The sequence below is a fragment of the Candoia aspera genome, chromosome 2 (genome assembly GCF_035149785.1).
Source record: "Candoia aspera isolate rCanAsp1 chromosome 2, rCanAsp1.hap2, whole genome shotgun sequence".
Classification (NCBI taxonomy): domain Eukaryota; kingdom Metazoa; phylum Chordata; class Lepidosauria; order Squamata; family Boidae; genus Candoia; species Candoia aspera.
Genome location: NC_086154.1, coordinates 11,157,326 through 11,180,852, shown reverse-complemented (window position 1 = coordinate 11,180,852; position 23,527 = coordinate 11,157,326). Strand labels below are relative to the sequence as shown.

The 23,527-nt window shown below is 46.4% G+C and overlaps 2 protein-coding genes across 2 annotated transcripts in view; one reads left to right on the top strand and one right to left on the bottom strand.

The window, feature by feature from the left end:
- Positions 1–22,616, top strand: part of AGPAT1 (1-acylglycerol-3-phosphate O-acyltransferase 1) — a 170,391-nt gene extending 147,775 nt beyond the window's left edge. Inside the window, exon 8 of the transcript XR_010067391.1 lies at positions 22,605–22,616. The gene's annotated coding sequence lies outside the window, so the exon portion shown is untranslated. The remainder of the gene's footprint in view (positions 1–22,604) is intronic.
- On the bottom strand, positions 16,609–19,438 carry LOC134492111 (zinc finger protein 84-like). The gene has a single exon (XM_063296271.1). It carries the CDS (start codon positions 19,307–19,309, stop codon positions 17,696–17,698), a length of 1,614 nt encoding a protein of 537 aa, XP_063152341.1. The 5' UTR covers positions 19,310–19,438; the 3' UTR covers positions 16,609–17,695.
- Positions 22,617–23,527: the final 911 nt, after the last annotated feature.

The window sequence follows — 23,527 nt, the reverse complement described above, 5'->3', positions numbered from 1 at the left end:
AAGCAAAGGAACACTGAAGTAAAATCATAAGCACAGTTGTGGTCATGTGATTTTCACTTAGTGACTGCTTTGCTTAACAACCGAGTTGCTGGTCCCAATTGCACTTGCTAAACAAGGACCAACTATAAAGGGAAATTCCCGTGTAGGCCACTCTGAGTATCTGGAAAAATGTGAGGTACAACTAAGTATAACCACTTAATCCGATGGTCTGATTTCGTGCAACACAGAGTCACAGAACTGGAAAGGGCAGTTCATAATCATCAACGAATGTCATGGAGTTATGCAACTGATTGGCTGTACATATTGGAGTATATTTTCCCTCAAACCAGCTCAAGGCACACGTTAATGCAATCTTTTCTCCTTTGTTTTTACAACCAGTACGTGAACCAGATTCAGTCCAGATCAATCGAAATGTATCAGAATGGACTTGATTTAGAACTGAATTCTGCAGTGGGTGCACCTCTGTCTTCACACCAGCTATAGGCAGGATTCAGAAACAGCCCTTGCTGTAAACGGTTATTGCACTGACTGGCTTTCCTGTGTTACCCTCCTTACAGCCTTGAATCAATTACCTTGTCTGACCCTCAGCACAGCCACTTTTTAAAAAAAATGTGTATTTGTTTCAATAGCAAAATCCGTCTTTTCCTGTTTATCTGAGCTTCTGTTTTATCTTGGAATTCAGGACTAGACAAAAACCAGCTTGTTCCACTTTGAAGCACATACCGGATATCTCCTAGCTACAGAAGATGCTAGCTCTCCCTGTTGAACAGTTACTAGAGATAGGAGCCTAGAGCAATTTTGGGTAGCTTTTTAAGCGATTGTCTGTACCCTGTGTCTTGCTTCCAAGCGACATACAGTGAAAGCCTTGTGATTATTTTCCCAGGAATAGAATTATACAGGGGCTGAGAGTAACTTACTATGAGTAGCCCACCCTCTGGAATATCATCCCCCCGGAGATTAGATTGGCTGCAACTCTGCTGGTCTTCTGCAAGGCCTAAAAGACCTAGTTTGTCATGTTCGTCGTTGCAATGTTTAATGTACATCCTAACGTTTCGCATGCCATGGTGCTGACGCGTGTTCTGGTTGGGAGGGAGCTGCTGGGAGACCTTGTACCAGGCTTGCTATCTCTCTTCATGGGGATGGAATGTGTTTGGGTTATCGTTTGTGTTCAGGGTCCTTTTTACCCGTTGATTAGCAGAACTCATTAGGAGCACCTGGGATGGGGAAGTTGAAACAGTTGTACGAGGGGGAGGGATCACATTTGCACCGAGGGTTTTTAGTTTGTATTTGGCGCGCTTTTGCTCATTCTCAGCTTTCTTTGTACTTGCATACTAATCTTAAATAAACCAGATTTTATTCAAGCTCTGGCTTGTGAGTCTGAGAATACTTTAAAATAGGCAACCATTACATAGTTCTGTGCCCAAGCCTAGGTGTGTGATGAAGCCTGCTTTCTGGTTGTGGTGATCGTATGATCTTTTTGTAATTTTCTCTCTGCTGATATGTGTTCTACGTCTTTCGTATGTGGTTTCATTATTTTTAATATTGTTAACCGTCCAGAGTCATGTATTTGAGACGGGAGGCCATATAAATCAAGAGATAGATGATAGATAGATAGATATAGAGGTAGTCCTCATTTAGTGACTGATTCATTTAAAGACCATTCGCAGTTATGACGGTGATGAAAAAGAAACTTTGCAACCAAACTCACATTTATGACCTTTGCAGGTCTGTAAAGTGAAGGAAAGCTTAAGTAAAGCAGATCTGTAAAGTGAAGGAAAGCTAAAGATATTTGCCCTGGCTCCATGTCCCTCCTTGTCCTGGCCCTACCTGCTTTTTCAAATATCTATCTGTCTGTCTGTCAATCTATCTATTTACAGGTAGTCCTTGTTTCACGACCACATTTGGGACCAGCAACATGGTCTTTAAATGAAGCAGTCGCTAAGTGAAACCATCACTGTGCTTGTGATCTTACTTCAGCTTTCCTTTGCTTTACAAACCTGTGAAGGTTGTAAATGCAAGGATTGGTTGTAAAGTTACTTTTTCATCACCATCATAACTGCAAACAGTTGCTAAATGAGGCAGTCACTAAACAAGGACTACTACAAGGACTAAGAAAGAGACGGTGATAGCAGGATTAAGAGAGTAGTCATTGTTTCAGTCTTTGTGATTTCCAGTCCTGGTTTCTAGAACACATTTATTCCAAAGGGCACAGTTGTGACCCAATTCAAATGTCACCCTAAACTGGGATAGGCCAACTGCATCCCTGCAGTTCCCTTCACTGGTTTCCAGAACAAAACTAGTGTGAAGGTGCCTTGAAGTGAAGAGCCCGAACAAGTGGGAGGGTGGTTAGAGGTTTTTAGCCAACAGAAGAGAAAAACTGATTTGGATTCACCTATTTCATTAAGCTGCCGGGTTTAACCATAGCTTTGTCTTTTGTCGTGTTTTTATTTGTTGTGTTGTGAGTTTCTTTCCTTTTTTTTTTTTAGCAGCACTGTAGTTCATTTTTATTTTGTGCATTTGAAGTCCACACATCTTAGAGTTGCTAAGGTTGAGAAACTCTGACTTAGAGGCTTTTACGATTATTATCCTACCTCATTAGGCAAAGAACATTGTTGGAATCCCCGTCATGCCTCTTTCTTGAACTGGCTTAGCTCGAAGGGTTGACGCCAATCTTAAACGCCTTGTAGCTCAACAAAGGTTAGCTCTACATTCCTTTGGAATAACAGTAACACAATATTCATAATATGCAGCCTACCAATTTAGAGGAATGGCAGAGCAGTTTCAGCTATTCCAGCTATAAGGGAGCCTTCCTCCAGAGACCCTGGGGCGCCCTCTGCTGGATCTGATTGGAACACTGCAGCCACAACTATGAATTGGGCATTCTCCCCATTCTGCAGCACAACAGCCTTTTTGGCAATCCCTTAAAGTTTCTGACCGGGATGTCAACCGTGCAGAGGGTGGGAAGAAAAAGAAAGAGCACATCTGGGGCCAGGGGGGCTTATCATCACCTCCCCCATGTTTTGATGAGAGTAAATACGATGGAGGGGGTCAAGTGGAGGGATCCCACGGGCAACTTGTAGCAGTAGCCACTTTTTTTGCAACGGGACCCTGAATTTGATGGAACTGAAATCTAGACTCTTACGAGCAAACAGAACCCTCATTTCAGGCCTCTGATATGTTGGATCTCAAGTCACAAAGCCAATGCTGGCTGAGAGTTATGGAAGTTCAATTTCAGATGTACAATATCTCAAGCACACAGCAAGGTTTGGGGAAGTGGGGCACAGTAATACAGGGAGTCCTCATTTCATGACCACAATTGGGACCTGCAAGTGAGTCGATAAGCGAAGTGGTCTCTAAGTGAAACCATCACTGTGCTTATGAACTTACTTCAGCTTTCCTTTGCTTTACAGACCTGCAAAGGTTGTAAATGCGAGGATTGGTCAGTAAAGTTACTTCTTCATCACCATCGTAACTGCAAACCATCGCTAAACAAGGCAGTCGCTAAACGAGGACAGCCTGTAGTTTAGACAAGAATTTTCACAGCAGACAAGGCAGATTTCCTCTGAACCCAGCATCTCAGCACAGAGAATATTCACCCCTTGCCATCCACTTCTGAGATCCTGGAGAAGATACAACTTTGTTGGAGACAGAGGACTGAGCTATAGACAGACCTGTGTGTAATGGTTGCTTTGGTTTTTCTCTCTCAAAAAATTGTGCAAGGTTTCAAATCCCCCAGAATTCTTCTGGTAAGAAACAGCAGCAGCAAAGGATTTAGGACCTGGGAGCCCCAACAGGCTGCAGGCTCCAAGAGAGCCAGCGTCACTCATGCTGGCCAGGGCTGCTTCGAAGCGCGCCCAGGTCTTGGAGCCGGTGTTCCCAGCAAGCCGGCTTTGTTCCTGCATGAGGGGATTCTAAGTCTGCGAAAGGCTCAATGCCACGTGCGCCTGTGAATTCACTTGCCCTTGAGTCTCCGTTTGGTCAAAGTGAGAGAGGGACATACAAAGCCAGGCCCAGAAAAAGGTGGCTTAGAAAGGGCAGGTGACAGAAGAAACAAAAAGGTGGGGGGAAAGATGTGGAACCAATTTAGCACGTTGCACATTCCCATTTGTTACTAAATGGTCCCTCCGCCCCTTCAGCTGTTTCTTGCATTCTCCGCCTCTCCTTTCACCACCAACCCTTTCCCTCTTTGGGATGAAGAGCTCTGCAGAACTCAGAACTTTGCACGGCTCCTGCACGACCAGCCGACCTCCTGCAGGCATTGCCTGAAGACCTTCGAAGCCACTTTGTGCCTGCGCCTGCCCAGTGTCCCTGTGAAGCATTCTGGGACTCATGCTTCCTGCTCTTCCATTGCCTCTACAAAAGCTGTAGATCACGAGATAGCTGGAGCACCAGAAAGGCACCCCCAACTGCAATTTCGCAAATTTTATAAAACATTTCCTGACATAAAAATTATCCGTAATACAAAACGCCATAAAGCATTTCCTGTGGCCAACTCCTGATGTTTCACTGTGGTATACAGTTCCACATTGGCTACTTCCAAGGCATCCCTGAGTATCCCCCTGAATTTTTAAGAACTCTTCCAGTGAAGGCAGTACATTAGAAGCTCTGCAACTGTTGAAGGCACTGGGGAATCTGGTAAGGAAGCATCTCTGGAACGATGACCCAACGAGTCACGGGTTGACGAGCTGAATTTACATCCCTCCTTTATAGCAAAGTAGCGCTGATATATAAAAGAGAAAACATCTCAAATAATGGGAAAAAGACACTCTTGGCAACGAATAGAGCCCACTCAGTCTTTCTGAGGGATCTCCCGGGGGAAACCTTTGGAGAAAGGCCGGATTTTGGCTGCCCTCGAACGGGAAGAGCTGCCCGTGGGGAGGTAGCTTAGCCCGCCCTCTCCATGCAGGACCGATCCCAACTGGTTTGACCCCAGAATCTCAGAGGAGACTCTCTAGGCGAGTGAATCCATTTCCTGCTCAGTGTCGGGAAAAGACCGCACGAAGCCCACCCGGGAGGCCGGAAGAGGAAGGTCCCCTTTCCTTCTCTTTCTCCCAGGTCCCCTCTAGCAATCCGGCATCTATCGTTTGGACCCTGGGAAGGGCCGGCGGGTTCTTCTCTCTCCGAACCGCGCGGACCTTCCGCTGCGCTCCGCTGCGCGCGGGGGCTCCGCTCCGTTGCTGCGGCTCTTGGCGGCCTCGCCGGGGAGGCGCTCAGCCGCGGCTGCTCCGCTCCGGGGACCCGCCTTTATTCGTGCACTGATTGCATTTCCAGCCCGCCTTTAATTCAGGAGTTCCCGGAGGCGTACGTGGGGCTCCCATTGTGCCCCCCCAACAACAACCCTGTGAGGTAGAAAGGGCTGAGAGCGACTGGCGCGAAGTCACCCAGGGGCTCAGCGGGATGGAACCCGGAGGCCTGTCCGGCAGAGGGAGGGAGATGGGATGGCTCTGCCCTGGGGAAGCTCGTTGCTTTCGCACAAAAGCGCAAGGGTGGTCGGTCTAAGCGGGGGATGTCTTAGATCTCCCCAGGACGGCTGGGCGACGCGAGAAGCCCTGCTTTGAAAGCTCCTTGAGGCAGTTTCCAGTCTGACTTCACAGCTGGAGTTGTCTGCAGCACAATGTCCCAACACGTTTCCTGCTTTGTCCCTTTCAGGTTCAAAGAAAGGGGGGAATGTATTTATTTATCATATGGCAGCACATCATACATATTATGAATATATTATATTTTTAAAAAATGGGAATATAAAAGGTATATAGAAAATATACCTGTCATAAGGCAATCGTAACCAAAAACAAACATTAAGATTACAAATATAGTCTTTTGCAGCATGTTGCCATCAGGAAATCAGCGGGACAACTGACAGACCGCCTCCACATGGTGTCCCCTGGGCCTCCTAAGACTTTTGGGAGTGGCTAAATGGTCTATCATATATGAGGCAGCCAGATAATCCTACGGATCTCCTGGCTAGAGCACATCCATTTTTGTCATCTTCACTATGAAGGGGGGGAATTTGTGCACCTTTGAAACAGCTCTTCTGCAGTCTCTCCACAGCAGGGGGCAGGGGTGCAATGCCTGATCTCAGGTTGGCTACGTGCCATCAAGTCCTTGTTGACTCTTAGTGACTGCAGAGTTAGATTTTCCCCATTAGGATCTGTGCCCCCATTGCCATTGCAGCTGCGTCCACCCCCCGTGCTGCTGGTCCTCCTCCTCTTCTCTTTCCTTCCACCTTTCCCAGCATCAGAGCCTCCTCCAGAGAGCGGGGTCTTTGCAGAATGAGTCTGAAGTAGGATAATTTAAGCCTGGTCCTTTGTGCCCCAAGTGAGAACTCTGGGTTGATTTGTTCTGTGATCCATGGGTTTGGGGTTTTTTGACTGTCCGCGGATTTCTCAGGAGTCTTCTCCAACACCCAAGTTCAAAAGTGTCGACAGTCTTCCTCTCCAGCTTCTGGAAGTCCAACTTTTGCTCCTATACAGAGTCCCGGGGAATACCATGGCTTGCACAATTCTGATCTTGTAGCTTTGTAGCATGATCTCTATGGTCCCTAAATGTCCACCTTTCATGGCCCATTATCTGCACTTTCCCATTACAGCTGAGTGTGATCCCAGTGATTTTGCAGCTGCGTCCCCAGCCTCCCTTCTCTCCCTCCTGAGGAGGGAGGCGTTGTCAAAGCTCAAAGGCACCTGAATTTCCCAAGTGTGTGTGTGTGTGTGTGCGCGCGCATTCAGAGAGGAAAGTATTAACATGGCCTTCCTTTCGCAGAGTCCTTGCTGAGGAAAGAGGAGGACGTCTTGGTGTTTGTCCTTCTCTTGGTCCAGCTCTCCTGAGGAAACCTAGGTTGCCACCAGCTGGATCCAGGCATGCAGACAGGTGAGATTTCCTAGAATTCAATTTGGGAGAGCCTTAATTAGCAGGGGGAGGGGTTTGTACCCAGGTGTCATATCTCTTGGCATAGATGACTGTTCTGACCTGACACACAGGTCAGGGCCTGGGTGGAGTTTCCCGTGAAAGCTAGATTTTTCATATATATACACGTGTGTGTGTGTGTGTGTTTCAGATTTAGTCACCACCCATCAAAGAGCAGCTCTGGGTGGTTTACCATAAAACAAGAATAAATACTAGTTAAAATACAGTAAAACAATATTCTTAAATAAATAATATTCAGAGTTGCTCTCTGAGTGAGAAGGGGGGTAACTAAATTTGAAATATAAGTAAATAAATAAGTAATTTCCAAGGCATAGATGGTAAATAAGTTCATAATTTACGGAAGCATCGTCAGGGTGCTAATCACGCCCAGGGTTGGTTACCCCTCCTCAGGCCCCATGCGAGATGGCAGAGCCACGTCTTCACCCCTTTCTGGAAAGCTGGGAGAGTGGGGCCCGCCTCACCACTGGGGGAAGAGTGCTCCATAGGGCGGGGTTAACGGCAGAGAAGGCCCACTTCCTGGACCCTGCCAATCGACAGTCTCTCGTGGACGGGGTATGCAACGTGCCTTTTCTGCCTGACCGGGAGGAATGGATCAATGTAATGGGGATGAGACGGTCCCTCGTGTAACCTGCACCCATGCCATGCAGGGCTTTAAAGGTAATAAGATGCTTTGCATTTGCTTTGGGAAAGCTCTGAAGAGGGAGAAAGACTGAGGATTTCTATCCACAGAAGGTGAGGTGGAATCAATTCTAGATTTACAGGGTTCCAAAAGTTCCTGCGTTCAACACTAGGTCCTCAGTGGTATTTGCCCAACCACGCAGCTTATGAATAGCCAGAAGAGCAGAGAGAAATCTGTGGCTGTTGGGAACCTAATTCTCCCTAAATCCTTTAATCATGGGGACAGGAACCAGCTAAGGATTCATGGATCAAAAAGACTTACCAGCCAAGTTGGGCCATCTTCCTTGGAAGGCAAAAGATACCCGGAGGCCTCCTAGCATTCTCCTTAGGATTGAAGAAAAGGAGAAAGCAGCGTGAGGGGACACCTTGAACACAACAGGGAAAATATCTGTTATGTGATTTAACTGTAAATATTGTTCATATCTTTTCTGGATACAATTACACTCCCCCAAATGAAAAGTCTGGTTGGATCTGTCTGGCTTCTGCATGTTTTCACTGTGAAGGACCAGTCTGGTCTCAGGCCCATGATACTGACCTCCTCTGCTCTTGTTGTCCCTAGAAGTACCCAGAAGGGTGGGTTGGATGGATGGACGGACAGATGGGCAGATGATAGATAATTCTGCCTCTCTCTGCAAAAAGGAGTATATCAAGGCTTAACAGGGCCAGTTCCTGGAACTTACCACCAACTGCTGAACAGTCTAAAAGCATAATAAATTATGCAGCATCTTTGGATCTTCCTTGTCCTGAAACAATGAATAGGAGACGCTTGGAGGCATCAAGAACAAATTGGATTTAAAAATCCCGCTCTCTAGATATGGGAATACCCTTCTAATTCATAACTGTAATTGATCAGAAGGAATATCAGTGTTTGGAATATTCCATTTCATACTTTTTAACCCATGAAATCTTATATGAATTGGCACACAGCAGCATGGGGTTCTCCAGAACTGAAAACTGATGCTGGGCTGGGGGTTCTATTGAGAGGGTCCTGGAAGGTGAATTCCCAAGGTAGGATGGAAGAATTTCGGGCAGATCCCCCCCTCCCAGTAGGCCAAGTGGGCTGTCACTCATGAACTCATCCCTAATTCCCCAGCTATCCAGATGTGCAGTTGGTTAAATATGGGGGGTTGGGTTTTCAACGAGTTCGAGTAGATTCTCAGAAAGGAGTGAGGCTTACCTGAATCCTGACTGAATCTCACTCCAACCTAGAAATATCCTCCAAACTCAAGTTCACTTACCATGGCCAGTGAAAACTGAAGTTCCAAGCAAGCAAAGATCCCCCTTGGTCTGTGAAAAAAAAAAGAACAGTCATGAGACAGCTATGACAGCTGAACCCCCTGGGTCTGAGCAAAGCTGCCTCACCCACCCAATATTTTTCCCCAGTGTGGATAGCAAATATTCTCCCACTGTTCTCAAGGGACTCAGCTATGCCCCATAGCTCTCTTTGGGACCCTAGAGAATATCTTGCATTCTTTCCTGATTTACTGGACCTTGTAGCTCACCCTGATCCCAAGAGCCCAGGTGTAACGATTGCCCTACTCAAATAAAAAGCTCAGACTCCAAATCTAAGTTTAAGGTCTGGTTCATTTAGAATAAGGTGCAAACAGAAAGAAAGCTGAGAATGAGAAAAGCGCGCCTAAACTCAAACTAAATAGCTCCGTTTCCAAAAACGATCCCCCCCCCTGCATATAGAACAATCCCACATTCCCAGGTGCTCCTAACGAGCTCTGCTGATCAACGGGCAAAAAGACCTTGACATTTAAGAGATAACCCAAACACATTCCTTCCTGGCACAGCCCTACACATCTCCCCGTACAAGGTTTATCAGCAGCACCGTCCCAGCCAGGAACACGCAACAACACTCTGGTATGCGAACCGTTATGATGGAGCGAACATCGCAACGGTGATCATGACACCAGGGCTTCCAGGCAAGGAGAAGGAGCTGCCACAAAGGAAGGAAGGAAGGCCATCCAGCGTTTCGTCCTGCAGGCAATCCCTCTGCAGGGGCGGCTCTCCAAGCAACATTTCCACTTCTCCTGCACTTACCTCCAATCCCAGGATTCTGAGACTGGATCTGAAGATGGGCTGCAGTTTGGAATCCATCCTGAGCTGCAACACCAACAAAGAGGCCACTTCAGACAGTTGATTACTATCAGCCCTGGATGGCGAATTTATTTCGAAATCGCCATTTCTAGAGCTGGTGGAATTAAAGCACTGCTACCATGTAAGAAGGGAAATAGGTTTTCCTCTGAATTTATACAGATGAAGAAGTTTGGAAAGAAGGGTCAAACTTCATGATATTTTGTGATTTATGATGCCCAACTCCATAAGAAAGTTGATGGCGTTGATTGAAAAGGCAGGAAGGGAGAAGTAGACTTCACACGGGTGTGTTGGGAATGTGATAAACCTCAAGTGTTGTGAATGTGACTTCGACACAAAAATGTTAGAGCTTCCAAGATCAAGATGATTTTTGCAGAATGTTAAGAAAACCTTCGTAAAGCCAGAGGAGTTTCAGGAGGGGGAGGCAAGGCCCAGAGAGGGGAGCTCCCTTCACAGGATGCCTTCAAGCGGACGCTGCATATCCACCTGCCCAGGACACTTTCATCTGGATTCCGACATTGAGCAGATACCAGATTTGGTTGCCTAAAGAGCCTCCTCCAAGATTCTGTGGTGAAACTGTAATGGTTGCCTTATTCTGACATACTCAGCCTCACAAGCAGGTTCTTAATGAAAACTGATTTATTGAAAGAATAGTGTGCAAATACAAAGAAAGCTGAGAATGACCAAAAGCGTGCCAAATACAAACTAAAAACCCCCGCTTCAAACCCGATCCCGCCCCTCGCCCCACCATAGCAACCACCCCCTCCCAGGTGTTGGTAACCGTTACACATCGGCCTGGGAAAGTAACCTTGAACACATGCAATAACCCAAACATACAATCCTCAGTAACAGTAAGGAGATTACAGCCCGGCACGGCTGAAATTCTCCTCCCAGCAAATGACAGACACGGATCAGGAAATTGGCATGCGAAACGTTACGAAGTACCCAGATCATTGGAACGATGAACATGACAGAAACCAGTTGGGATCGGTCCTGCTTGGAGAGGGCTGGGCTAAGCTACCTCCCCACAGGCAGCTTTTGCCCTTCAAAGGCAGCCAAAATCCAGCCTTTCTTCCAAGGTTTCCCCTGGGAGATCCCTCAAAAAGAGTGTCTTTTTGAGCTGTTTTCTGTTTTATTTATCAGCTATAAGTGATATACTTCTGCTATAAAGGAGGGATATAAAGTCAGTGAGTAAAATGTCTGTGGGTGTGCAAAAAAAGACTCTAATCCTGTTGCCCTCCGGTGGAGAACCTTGGGAGTTTGTGGAGAGAATCACAGGGGTCTCTTGCAGGATTGTTGCGGGAAGCGTTTGGAGAGCCTGTCTAGCACAGGGAGGAAGGTGTGGGCTTGGAATGGAGACACCCGGGTCCAAGTCCCCACACGACCCCAGGGCTTGTGGGGAAATTTGGGGCAATCATTCAGCCTCCACCCAGTCTCCCTCACAGGGCTGTTGTTGAGGCCCTCACAGGGGAGTCGCCTGGGGACCCCGTAGAAAAGGCAAAGGATGTCGATGCTGTAAGAAATAAAATCCCAAATACAGGAATGGCAAAGGCTGACCTGTGACTAGAGAAAGCCCAGTTGCATCTTCAGATACTCAGCCCTCTGGTTTCCTCTCGACCTGCAAGTGGAGAATTGAACTGAGATGAAAGACACACGCACACTCTCAAGCAGGAGCAGAAATCAAGATGCTTCAACATTTCCCAAGAGAACCTCTTCTCTGTGGTGAAGGAAGTAGGTGAATGCAGATGAAGAAAGGCTGGTACTTCTGGGCTAAACGTGAGAGTGTGACTGGGGGAGCCCCACCAAATCATCAGCCCAACACTCCCCCCTCCCCCAACCCTCTTTGCAGCAGGAGAATCTTCCTCCCATCTCCCTGGATGTTTTCCCCTCACCCATCCCCCTTCAGCCCCTGGGAGAGCCCAGGTAAAGGCCACAGGCAGAGGGTGGCCCAAGCAGGTCTCGGCTCCTCTGCAAGCTCACCTCTGAATCGGGGGGGGGGGTTTCCTGGTCGGAGAGTGAGAAGCACAGACACCTCCAGTCTTCCTGGTCCTGAAACAAGGAACAGAGTAAGAACTGGTCTTATCCTTAAGAACTGATCAATTTCTCTAGTTGATCCCCCAGGAAAATTAAACCTAAACCAAAGTACGATTTTGTGGTTTCCAGAGGTCCCTCCGGACACACTCTGTTTAGTCGCAGGGCTGTTCCTCCCCTGCCTTTCAAGGGGTTTCGATCTCAGCTTTTGGGGAAGAGCTTCTTCAGCGTGGAAGGTGGATAGGAAAGATCTAAGTGGTGCCCACTAGCCTTCCTCTTCAGGCTCTGCTTCTTGCTCAACCTCCTTGAAGGTTCTTCTCCAGGCCAGCAGGGGGCTCCATGAATCCCCTGTCCACCCTGGAAAAGCTACTTTGACTTTGCAGATGAAGGGCGGAATTGGGGAAGCTCCGAATCTAGAACAACATTTATCTGGCTGCTGTTCCTGAGAGGTATGTGAGTGAAATCGCTGTGGCATTGCTGGAGTGTGCGCAGACAAACGTGGTGGGCTTTTGTCCTATTTTAGGAAGCTGTAATAGGTTAAAGCAGTGTTTCTCAACCTCGGCAACTTTAAGAAGTGTGGACTTCTTACAGTTGCCAAGGTTGAGAAACACCAGGTCAAAGGATGTATTTTCACCCCAAAGTACAGAAGCTTCAATCCTCTTAGCCCAATAATCTGTGATTGCCAGTGCCCGCAAATTTTTCTAAACTGGAAAAGTAGTTTTACTGTATTTAAAAGCTATGGCTCCTGACCTTTAAAAAAAAAAAAGCCCAAGTGCTGCTTTGACTGCTGGCCTGTAGGACCCATGGCCACCAATAGGGGGTGCTCTGCTCATTCCAGCTTCTCTGCATTGCATGCAAGAGGCAGAGAATGGCCAAGCCTTCAATCAAAGGGATGGACGGGCTTGGAGTTGCCCAAAGGTGTCCACTGGTCGGTGAAAGAGAAGGCAGGGCCCCACCGAGCAGGGCTCTTCCAGGGTGCCCTGCTCTCCTTCCCTCGTTCCCCTTTCCTCTGGGGTCTCCGCGGCCCTTGGCACCCGGGGATTGGAGAAGGGCGTCGGATCCAGGACTGACACTGGTACCGGTGGTTTTTCAAGGTCTCAGCTTCCCTAAGGGGGCAGCCCAGAGTCACTTTTAAATATTCTAAATGCAGCTCCTACCCATAATAAAATGGGATGTCATAGCAGGTGTGCACAAAACTATGGCACCAAAAAAGAGCAAGAGAGAGGAAGGAGGAGAGAATTAAATATAATGTGAATCTTTTGAAGTTTAACAACTTTGCAGAGTTATACATTTGAAGCCACTTGGAGCTTGAGGCTCAGGTGAAAAGAGCCTCTTGCTTCCTCCCCACCCCTGGCCCGGTCCTGGTTGTTGGCTGTCCTTCTGCAAAGGGATCATATGAAAAGTGATCTACTAGAGAAAAAAAGTATTATAACCTGATCTCTGAATTGGGTTCCTAAAATGAAAAAGTCTTGAATTCTTTGGTATCTTCTGAACTCAGCAAAATCAGGATCATTTATCTACATAGCTAAATTGCCATGTAGTAGCTCTAAATAATTTTCCTCCCTTGTAGGGATTTTTGGGGAAAAATTAAAAAGAAGCCTTGAGAGAGGAGTGAAAGAAATGAAAACATCTCCCATTTACACAATCCATTTTTAGACATGAAACACCTTCCACTGTGCAATTTTTTCCTCCCATCTCCACCACCAAGGGGAATGTACCAAAAGGGTCAGCCTCTTGGCGCTGCTGTCACCCACAACCAACGAAGGCTAACAAGCAGGCACCTTCAAGCCAACAAGGTCACAGCAGGGGCTGTTCATAAACCTGAAGATCCTACACTCAAAACCACAATGCCTTTCTCCTCAACTCAATATTCCTGCAGCTCTCACCCATCATGTTCAACTGCAAGGCAGAACAGCCTTTCCATCTGAAACTTTACAGGGCTTTTCTCACTGCCACAAACCTCCCTAATATATTCTCTCATAAAATCTGAGCACTCCTATCATATTTTCATGTATCTTTTAGGACCTGCAGCAGCTTACTGGAAAGTTCTGATGACAGCCAGATATGTGTAGTTGGCCTTTCTCAAACTAACATTTTCCATTTTTTCCTCTCCTCCCTCATGTCTAATACTGAGACATGCTTGACTAAAAAGAATCAGGCCAGAAATTAAATACTTAACTTTTCAGCTGGATGTCCAATAGGAGATGAGAAGTGAAATTCAAGCCTTCTCTACATTCATCACCTTCTGCCTCAGGTGTATTTTCTTGTGTCTGCTAAGGCAGAATTTTTTTGTGAAGCACCATCCACAGTCTGGGCATTTGAATGGTTTCTCTCCTACATGTAAACCTATGTGATTTATAAGGCTAGACCTAACACTGAAATCTTTCCCACAATCCAGATACTCAAACAGTTTTTCTCCTGTGTGAGTCCTCTGGTGTACCACCAGGTAGAACTTCCAACTGAAACTTTTCCCACAATCCAGACACTCAAATGGTTTCTCTTCTGTGTGAGTCCTCTGGTGTATCACCAGGTGGGAATTCCGACTGAAACTTTTCCCACATTCTGGACACATACAGTTTCACTCCTGTGTGAGTCCTCAAATGTATCCCCAAATGGGAATTCTGAGTGAAACCTCTCCCACAATCTGTACAGGCATAGGGTTTCTTTCCTGTGTGGGTCCTCTGGTGTATTAAAGACTGGACTTCAAACTGAAACTTTTTCCACATTCTGGACATTCATAGGGCTTCTCTCCTGTGTGAGTTCTTTGGGGTATGACCAGATCAGAATTCCGACTGAAACCTTTCCCACAATCTGGACACACATACAGTTTCTCTCCTGTGTGATTCATTTGGTGTATCACCAGGTTCAAATTCTGACTGAAACCTTTCCCACAATCCAGACACTCATACGGTCTCTCTCCAGTGTGAGTCCTGGTGTTTCACAAGGTCGGCCTTCCAATTGATGGGGCTGAGCAAGGAAAAGCCTCCCAGCCAGCCCTGCAAGAGGGGATCACCCCCATCACCCCACCCCCAAAGCCAAAGGATCAAAAGAGATTGAGATTGAGATTGAAAAAGAAAGTTTCATGCACTAATCTGCATTTACAGCTGCCAATTAGTAATTCATTGCTATGGAAGATGGGCGAGATAGTCCTGAAAGTGCCCTCGGACTACAACACCTAGCATCCCCCACCCCTGGCATTATTGGCTGGTGATCCTGGGATGTGCTCAACCTCTAACCCCAGACAGTGTGTCAAGAGGAGTCTGTAGCACCTTCCCTGTCCTGCCAGTTGTACTCAAACGCCTGGCTCAGTCTGAAAAGCTGCTCTTCGATGCCTTCGGCTTTGGGGCTGCCACAGACTAACTCGGCCCTCCCCAAACATGCGGAGAGTCCCTTGTTCTGAGTACGACGGTTGCTCTCCTGGCTTCCGTCTCCCGTTTTCAAGGTTTCCGTCTTTAAAATGAGGCTGCACCCTAAAAACAAGCTGATGCCCCTTTACACTAGTAGAATTCAGTGTACCCAAAGGTGAAACGACATTCAGCACGAGCACTGTAGGACTCCACCACAATGCTCCATGTCACATCGCCAATCCAGTGGAGAGAATTTCATGCAACCCCCTTTCCTAACGGGGATCAGCAATAAGGGAAAAAACCTCACATGGGAACATTTTCTCTATCGTTAGTTGCACTAATTTGCAGAGATTTCAGATGGGGATGGATTGCAAAAGTCAAGAGGAGGCCACAAGGCGCAGTATTAATGTTGGTTTGATTGGCAGCAACATATCTGTGATCTCTGAATAGGGTTCCTGCAATGAACAAGCCTTGAATTCTTTGGTGTCTTCTGAACTCAGCAAAATCAGGATCAGTCATCTGCATAGCTAAAATGCCACTTAGAGGCGCCAAATAATTTTCCTCTCTTTACTTGTAGGGATTTTTTTTGGAAAAACTTAAAAAGAAGCCCTGAGAGAGGAGTGAAAGAAATGGAAACGCCTCCCATGTCTTGGGAAGGGAGCTTTGCCTTACCTTGGCCCCACTTTTACAGCAACGCTGACACTACCCAGTCTTTTTTCCCTCTCAAAAGCCATGAATGGTTCTTACACAATCCATTTCTAGACATGAAACATCTTCCACTGCAATTTTTTCCTCCCATCTCCACCGTCAAGGGGGATGCAACAAAAGGCTCAGCCTCTTGGCGCTGCTGTCACCCACAGCCATCCAAGGGTAACAAGAAGGCACCTCCAGGCAAACACAATCACAGCAGGGGCTGTTCCTAAACCTGGAGATCCTACGCTCAGACCCACAATGCCTTTTCTCCTCAATATTCCTACAGCTCTTATTCATTAAGGTTCCGGGCTAGAAACAGGAGGCTGTGAGTTCTAGTCCTGCCTTAGGCCTGAAAGCCGGCTGAGTGACCTTGGCCCAGTCCCTCCCTCTCAGCCCACGAGCCAATCAGGCATGGTATGAGAGTTCTAGTCCTGCCTTGGGCATGAAAGCTGCCTGGGGGACCTTGGGCCAGTCCCTCCCTCTCAGCCCAAGAGCCAATCAGGCATGGTATGAGAGTTCTAGTCCCGCCTTAGGCCTGAAAGCCGGCTGGGTGACCTTGGGCCAGTCCCTCCCTCTCAGCCCAAGAGCCAATCAGGCATGGTATGAGAGTTCTAGTCCTGCCTTGGGCATGAAAGCTGCCTGGGGGACCTTGGGCCAGTCCCTCCCTCTCAGCCCAAGAGCCAATCAGGCATGGTATGAGAGTTCTAGTCCCGCCTTGGGTGTGAAAGCCGGCTGGGTGACCTTGGGCCAGTCACTTTCTCTCAGCCCACCTCAGTGCAATGTAGACTAGCCTCCTCGTGGTGCACCCTGGGCAACATGACTTGTCACGGCTAAATAATCTTCACATCTGGCTGCTGGACCTCACAAGGATTTCCCAGCAAGAAAAAAAGCAGCATGAACACCGAACTACTATGCCAAACAATAAAAAAACTGCAAGGCAGAAAGCCTTTCCATCTGAAACTTTACAGGGCTTTTGTCACTGCCATAAACTTCCCTAATATATTCTCTCATAAAATCTGAGTGCTTCTATCTTTTTTTCATTTATATTTAGGACCTGCAGCAGCTTACTGGGAAGCTCTGCTGATAGCCAGATATGTGTAGTTAGCCTTTCTCAAACTAACATTTTCCATTTTTTTCACTCCACCCTCCTGTCAAATACTGGGACATGTTTGACTACAAAGAATCAGGCCAGAAATTAAATACTTAACTTTTTAGCTGGATGTCCAATGGGAGATCAGAAGTCAAATTCAAGCCTTCCCTACACTCATCATGCCTCATGTCGATTTTCCTGCATCTGCAAGACTTTTGTATGCACAAAGATCGAAAAATATATAAATTACTGAATTACTGGAATCGGCAGAGGTGGCAAAATTGACAGCATTGATAAGAGAAAATACTGTGTCTGGATTTGTTTCTACATGGAAACAACTTCTGGATTATTTGCTTGTATCTGAAAAAAAATTAAACTTTGATTTTGGGTTTTGACAATTAAATTGTTATTTATTATAGGAATAATATTTATTAAGGTTTAGTTAAGAGCAAGAGATTTGTATTCATATCTGTGTTGAAGAAAGTCAAAACTCACTTTCTTTGTATTTCTTTCTAAATATTTCTGTATTTTTAGTTTGCTCTTTTTTAGTTCTTTTCTCAAGCTTTTCTACACTTTGTATTCTGTCTCTATGTTGAAACTTTAATAAACTCTCTTAGAAAAAGAAAAAAGAAAAAAAATACTATTTCAGCAGATAGCCAGATCTGTGTAGTCAGCCTTTATCAAACTAACTCTTCCCCCTTTTCCCCTCTGCCCTCATGTCTAATATTTGACTAAAAGAAACAGCCAGAAATTAAATAGTTAATTTCTCAGCAGAACTTTTAAAGGGAGATCAGAAATGAAATTCAAGGCTTCTCTACACTCATTATCTTCTGCCTCAAGTGCATTTTCCTTTTTGATAAGGGAGTAAGTGAGTAAAGCACTGTCCGCAGACTAGGCATTTGAATGGATTCTCCCCTGTGCGTAAACCTACATGATTTATAAGGATAGATCTAGTAGTGAAACTTTTCCCACAACCTGGACACTCATACAGCTTTTCTCTTGCGTGAGTCCTCTGGTGCATCACCAGGCCTCCCTTCCAACTGAACCTTTTCTGACAATCTGGACACTCGTACGGTTTCTCTCCTGTGTGAGTCCTCTGGTGGTTCACCAGGCCGGAATTCTGACTGAAACTTTTCCCACAATCTGGACACTCATACGGTTTCTCTCCTGTGTGAGTCCTCTGGTGGTTCACCAGGCCAGAATTATGACTGAAACTTTTCCCACAATCTGGACACTCATACGGTTTCTCTCCTGTGTGAGTCCTCTGGTGTTTCACCAGGCTGGATCTGTCACTGAAACTTTTCTCACAATCCAGACACTCATACGGTTTCTCTCCTGTGTGAGTCCTCTGGTGTTTCACCAGGCTGGATCTGTCACTGAAGCTTTTCCCACAATCTGGACACGCATATGGTTTCTCTCCTGTGTGACTCCTCTGGTGTTTCACCAGGCTGGATCTGTCACTGAAGCTTTTCCCACAATCTGGACACGCATATGGTTTCTCTCCTGTGTGCGTCCTCTGGTGTTTCACAAGGCTGGATCTGTCAATGAAACTTTTCCCACAATCCAGACACTCATGCAGTTTCTCTCCTGTGTGAGTCCTCTGGTGTCTCACCAGGTAGGCATTCCGACTGAAACTTTTCCCACAATCTGGACACTCAAATGGTTTCTCTCCTGTGTGAGTATTCTGGTGTCTCACCAGGCTGCAATTCTGACTGAAACTTTTCCCACAATCTGGACACTCAAATGGTTTCTCTCCTGTGTGAGTACTCTGGTGCATCACCAGGCTGGAATTCTTATTGAAACTTTTCCCACAATCTGGACACTCAAACGGTTTCTCTCCTGTGTGAGTCCTCTGGTGTTGCACCAGGCTGGAATTCTCACTGAAACTTTTCCCACATTCTTGACACTCATAGGGTTTCTCTCCTGTGTGAGTCCTCTGATGTATCACCAGGTAGGAATTCCGAATAAAACTTTTCCCACATTCTTGACACTCAAACGGTTTCTCTCCTGTGTGAGTCCTCTGGTGTATCACCAGGTCAGAATTCTGACTGAAACTTTTCCCACATTCTTGACACTCATAGGGTTTTTCTCCTGTGTGAGTCCTCTGGTGTACCACCAGGTTGGAATTCCGGCTGAAACTTTTCCCACATTCTTGACATTCATACGGTTTCTCTCCTGTGTGAGTCCTCTGGTGTCTCAAGAGGCTGAAATTCTGACTGAAACTTTTCCCACAATCCAGACACTCGTACGGTTTCTCTCCTGTGTGAGTCCTCTGGTGTTTTACCAGTTTAGACTTCGAACTGAAATTTTTCCCACAATCTGGACACTCATATGGTTTCTCCCTGGTGTGAGTCCTATTATGATTCACAAGAGTGGCATGCTTGCTAAAGCTTTTGCTGCTTCGAGAACACTGATAGGCCTCCTCGCCGGTGTGGGTGCTCTCATGCATAATCAGCTGTGACCTGTAATCTGTGCTTTTCCCACGATATACACCTCTGTGGGGCTTTTCCACCACTGATATTCTTGGATTCTTGAAGAGATCAAAACTATTTCTGATCCCTTGTTTGGTGGTGCTTTGATTGAAGCTATTGTTTCCTTCCCCACAGGGTGAGGCTTGCGTTACTGTCTGCCCTATGGGGCTATCCAAGTGACCTCTTCCTCCCCACTGACTTCCAGGTATTTCTCTCTTTTTCTGAATTTGGAAATCATCCCCCTTGACCTTTTCATGTAATATTTGAGTTCCACATAATCAGTTTTTTCCAGCTCAAAAACTCTCTTGTTTTATTCTCCCTCGTCTGTCACCTGCTGGGGAAGAAGAGTTTTGGAGTTCTCTGGGGAAAGTGGAAAAGATCTGATTGCTGGCTTGATTTGCTTTCCTTTTTAATGCTGCTTGTTATTCTCAGTTGTAGAGGAGGCTCTAATGGAATCGTTTTTGTCTATAAGATTCACATAAAAGTGTTAATTTCATTATTATCTATAAAATAGCTGCACAACATGTGAAAAAAGCAACAACAAAAAAGCATAGATTGCAATGAAAAAGCAAATGTGCCAAATGGCTAGATTAACCTCGAACATTCATTATGATTCATTTGACACACAGAAGACTAGCAAGATCCAAATTCAAACCCTGAAATCCACTTGCTTGCTTGGGTCAGTCACAGACTCTTAGTACTGCAAAGGGTTATCATCAAGGATATCTGGAAATGCTGGGTATGGATTCTACACATGCACACACATGCACAGAGAGAGAAATACAGATACACACTCCTACGAATGTACGTATGTAGAAAATCCATGAATATTTCAGCCTGCAAAATGTCCCAGAAGGGGGTATGGTCAAAGTTTTGGGGCTACCTTGAGAGGGCTGGGGGGCTTCAACAGATTAATTGCTGCCCAAAGCCTCTGCAAGTTGTAAAGCACCAGTTTTGTCCATTCAACTCCTCAGCTCCAAATAAGAAAAGAGCAGAAAATGCTGTCCCTAACCACTCTTGGGACATCACCATATAATACAGGTATTCCTCCTTTCTGACCACAGTTGGGACTGGCAACTCTGTCACTGTAAGGATGGAGAACCCAGGGGCAATGGTTAATTGCACCTGGGTGCTCTAACCTTACACATCAAAGGGAAGGATAGAGGAGAGACTACAAGCAATTAAGGGGCAAGGGATAAGAAGAGAGCAGATAGCAGCAACCCCATTCACAACTAAGCAACTGAGAGGCCACCATCACGCAAGCTGTCAACGCAGAGCAAGGGGTGGGACAAAGAAAAGGCGGGAAGACCAAGGAGGGAGGCGGGAGGAAGTGGAGCCAGTTGTGGCTTTGACAGTCTGAAGTAAAGACCTAATAAAGAACTTCGCATATCCATCGTGGCTTGTGCTCTGAGGTTCTGGAATTAGGCCTTAAAATAAAAACCTCACAGTCACTAAGCAGCTTGGTCATTAAGTCCTTCTCTGAGTGCGATGGGTGGGGAATAAATTGGATATATGAATAAAAAAATAAAGATGTTGTTCCGTGAACATCAGTTACAGACTTACAACATCAGTTCTAGCTGCTGTCATTAGGCGAATCACCCTGGTTCGCACAATGTCAAACAACCATGATACATGAATGGAACACCACTAGGAAATCCTGTGGTTGTTGGCGAGACTTGGTAGTAAAAGGAAACATCACCATGGGTCATTAAGTGCAACGTCACATGACTGTGACTTGCAGCTTCCTGATGGATTCCCCTTTGATTTGGATGGTTAGAAGCCAGATGTGAAGGTGGCAAACAGCAATCATGTGACTGCAAGACACTGTCACCATTGTAAATGTGCATCGTTTGGCAGCACCCAAATCGCTTTCAGGGCCCCAAGGTCTGAGGACCAGTTGGAGGTCTCCCTTTCAGCGCCATCCCGACTTTGAATGGTCGCTAAACAAGTGGTATGCAAAGACTACCTCTACACCTGAACATCCCAAACGGTCCTCAAGAGCTATTTAGAGAAAAGTGCTGGGTTAAGCAGAGTTGAACCCGGTTAATACACGGATGGGAGAGTCTGTTGGCTAGTCTTGGAAGTAGAAAAAAAAACAAAACACCCCGGGAGACGGCCGTGGCAGATCAGTCCCAGATTGTTGCCAAGAAAACACCTCCATAAAATCACAAGGAGTCAAGGCTAATCTGAAGGAGGCTTTTTAAATCTCCCGACCGCCAGAAAATTGCACGCACGAGTGGAAGAAAATGTGGGAGGGGAGGCAGATGCAGCGGCTGGCATTTTGCAGCGGAGTTGCTCATCCGATTCTCCCCGCGGAGGAAACGAGGCAGCCCCGCTCGCTCCCGGCCTCTCCTCCCGCCCGTCCTCCGCTCACCTTCCGGCCGCTGCTGCTCCGACCAGCCCCGGGAAGACCACAGAGCGCTCCTCCGCGCTGCTCTCCTCCCAGGCGGGAGCCGGAAGAGGAAGCTCCTCTGCCCTCCTCCAACATCCCCTCTAGCAATCCAATACTCTATTTTTTCAACTGTCCCGCTCCCCCTCCCGGATGTGGGACCTCAGCAACCACAGACGCCGCTGCTGTATGGATAGATTTCTAGGCGCGGGGGTTGCGTGTTTCTAGAGCGCCATCTAGCGACATGAGGCTGAAAAGCACACTCGTCCGATCTCTACCGTAAGGCGTTGGCGAGATTTTTTCATTGATTTTGTGCCATCAAGTCCTTTTCAACTCCCGGCGACCACATGGATAGATTTTCTCCATGGCGATCTATCCCTAACCTATTTTTTCGGGTCTCCCAAGGGTGCACTCATGGCCACTGCAACTGAGCAAAAATGCCGTTGCAAGAAGCAGGAAGTAAACCAAGGGAAAGCCCCCTGGGGGGAAATAGTTGTAAACAGGCAAGGAAAAAGCGCACCTCCCTTACACTGCGGAGCCTAAACCTTGCTAGAGGGCAGAATTGCTCTGAGCAGCCTTCCCAATTCCCTCCGGATTTAGCTTTCAGCTTTGAGGATTCCCCAGCCGCTTGGGCACAACACGTGGAGGGCAGATCAAAAGCTGAACAAAAGATTCCTGCACTTTCACAGGGCTTGGCTCTCCGTGGAGATCAAAATCTCTCTTCCTCCTAAAACTTCGTGCCTGATTTCCTGGGGCTCAAAAGGATTTAGGACCTGGGAGCCGCAACAGGCCACAGGCTCCAAGGGAGCCGGCTTCACTCATGCTGGCCAGGGCTGCTTCAAAGCGCGCCCAGGGTCTTGGAGCCAGTGTTCCCAGCAAGCCAGTTTTGTTCCTGCAGGAGGAGATTCTAAGTCTGCTAAAGGCTCAATGCTATGTGCGCCTGTGAATGCACAGGAGTCTCTGTTAGGTCCAAGTGAGAGTAACATGTATGGGGCAGGGCCTACAAAAGGGGGGCTTAGGAAGAGGGGGAGACTGTCTCTATGTGGTAAAAGAAACTGATAAACATTCCAAAGAAACATCTCAGAGGGTTGTAAAAAGGGTAGTACTATGCACGTGCATGCAAAAGAATATAAAAAGTCATACTCTGACACACTTTTTCTAATTAGAAATTTTTAATGTAATAAATATACAAAAAAAAAGAAACTTGAAAGAATCTGAAAAAAACCCCATACAATGGTGCCTTCCACCTGTCTTTCTATCCTCTTTTAATTAAACTTTATTAAATTTTAAGGTAAAAAGATAAAAGCTAGCAAGAAATGAAAAAAGTAAAGTAAGAAAGCAAAGTAGGAAAAAGAACATGGTCAAAAGTGCAGAAAAAGAAAAGGAAAAGAACGAAAATGCAGAAAAAGAATGACTTCGGACTTTCTTTGCTACGGGTATAAGTATTCATTTCCATTAAACTCTAAGTTTACAACAGAGCTTTCATTAATTCTCTTGTCCACTGTTATTTCTGACGATCAGATCCAGATATCGTGATTTCATTTTTTTCCGTTTCACGCAAAAGGGGTTTCCAGGTCACATTAAAATTAGTCAATCTCTTTTCTCTAACCAAAGCTGTCAATCTCTCCCTCTCAGCCAACTCCATCCACTTCACCAACCATCCGAACATTGTAGGTCATGTTCAGTCTTTCCACCTTTGGGCATAGAAGAGCCTCACTGCTGTTACCATCTCCCATGAGTTCTTTCTAACTCCTTGTCCATCAATCCTAAAAGAAAAGTCTCTGGTTTCGATTGTGTATTAATCCTT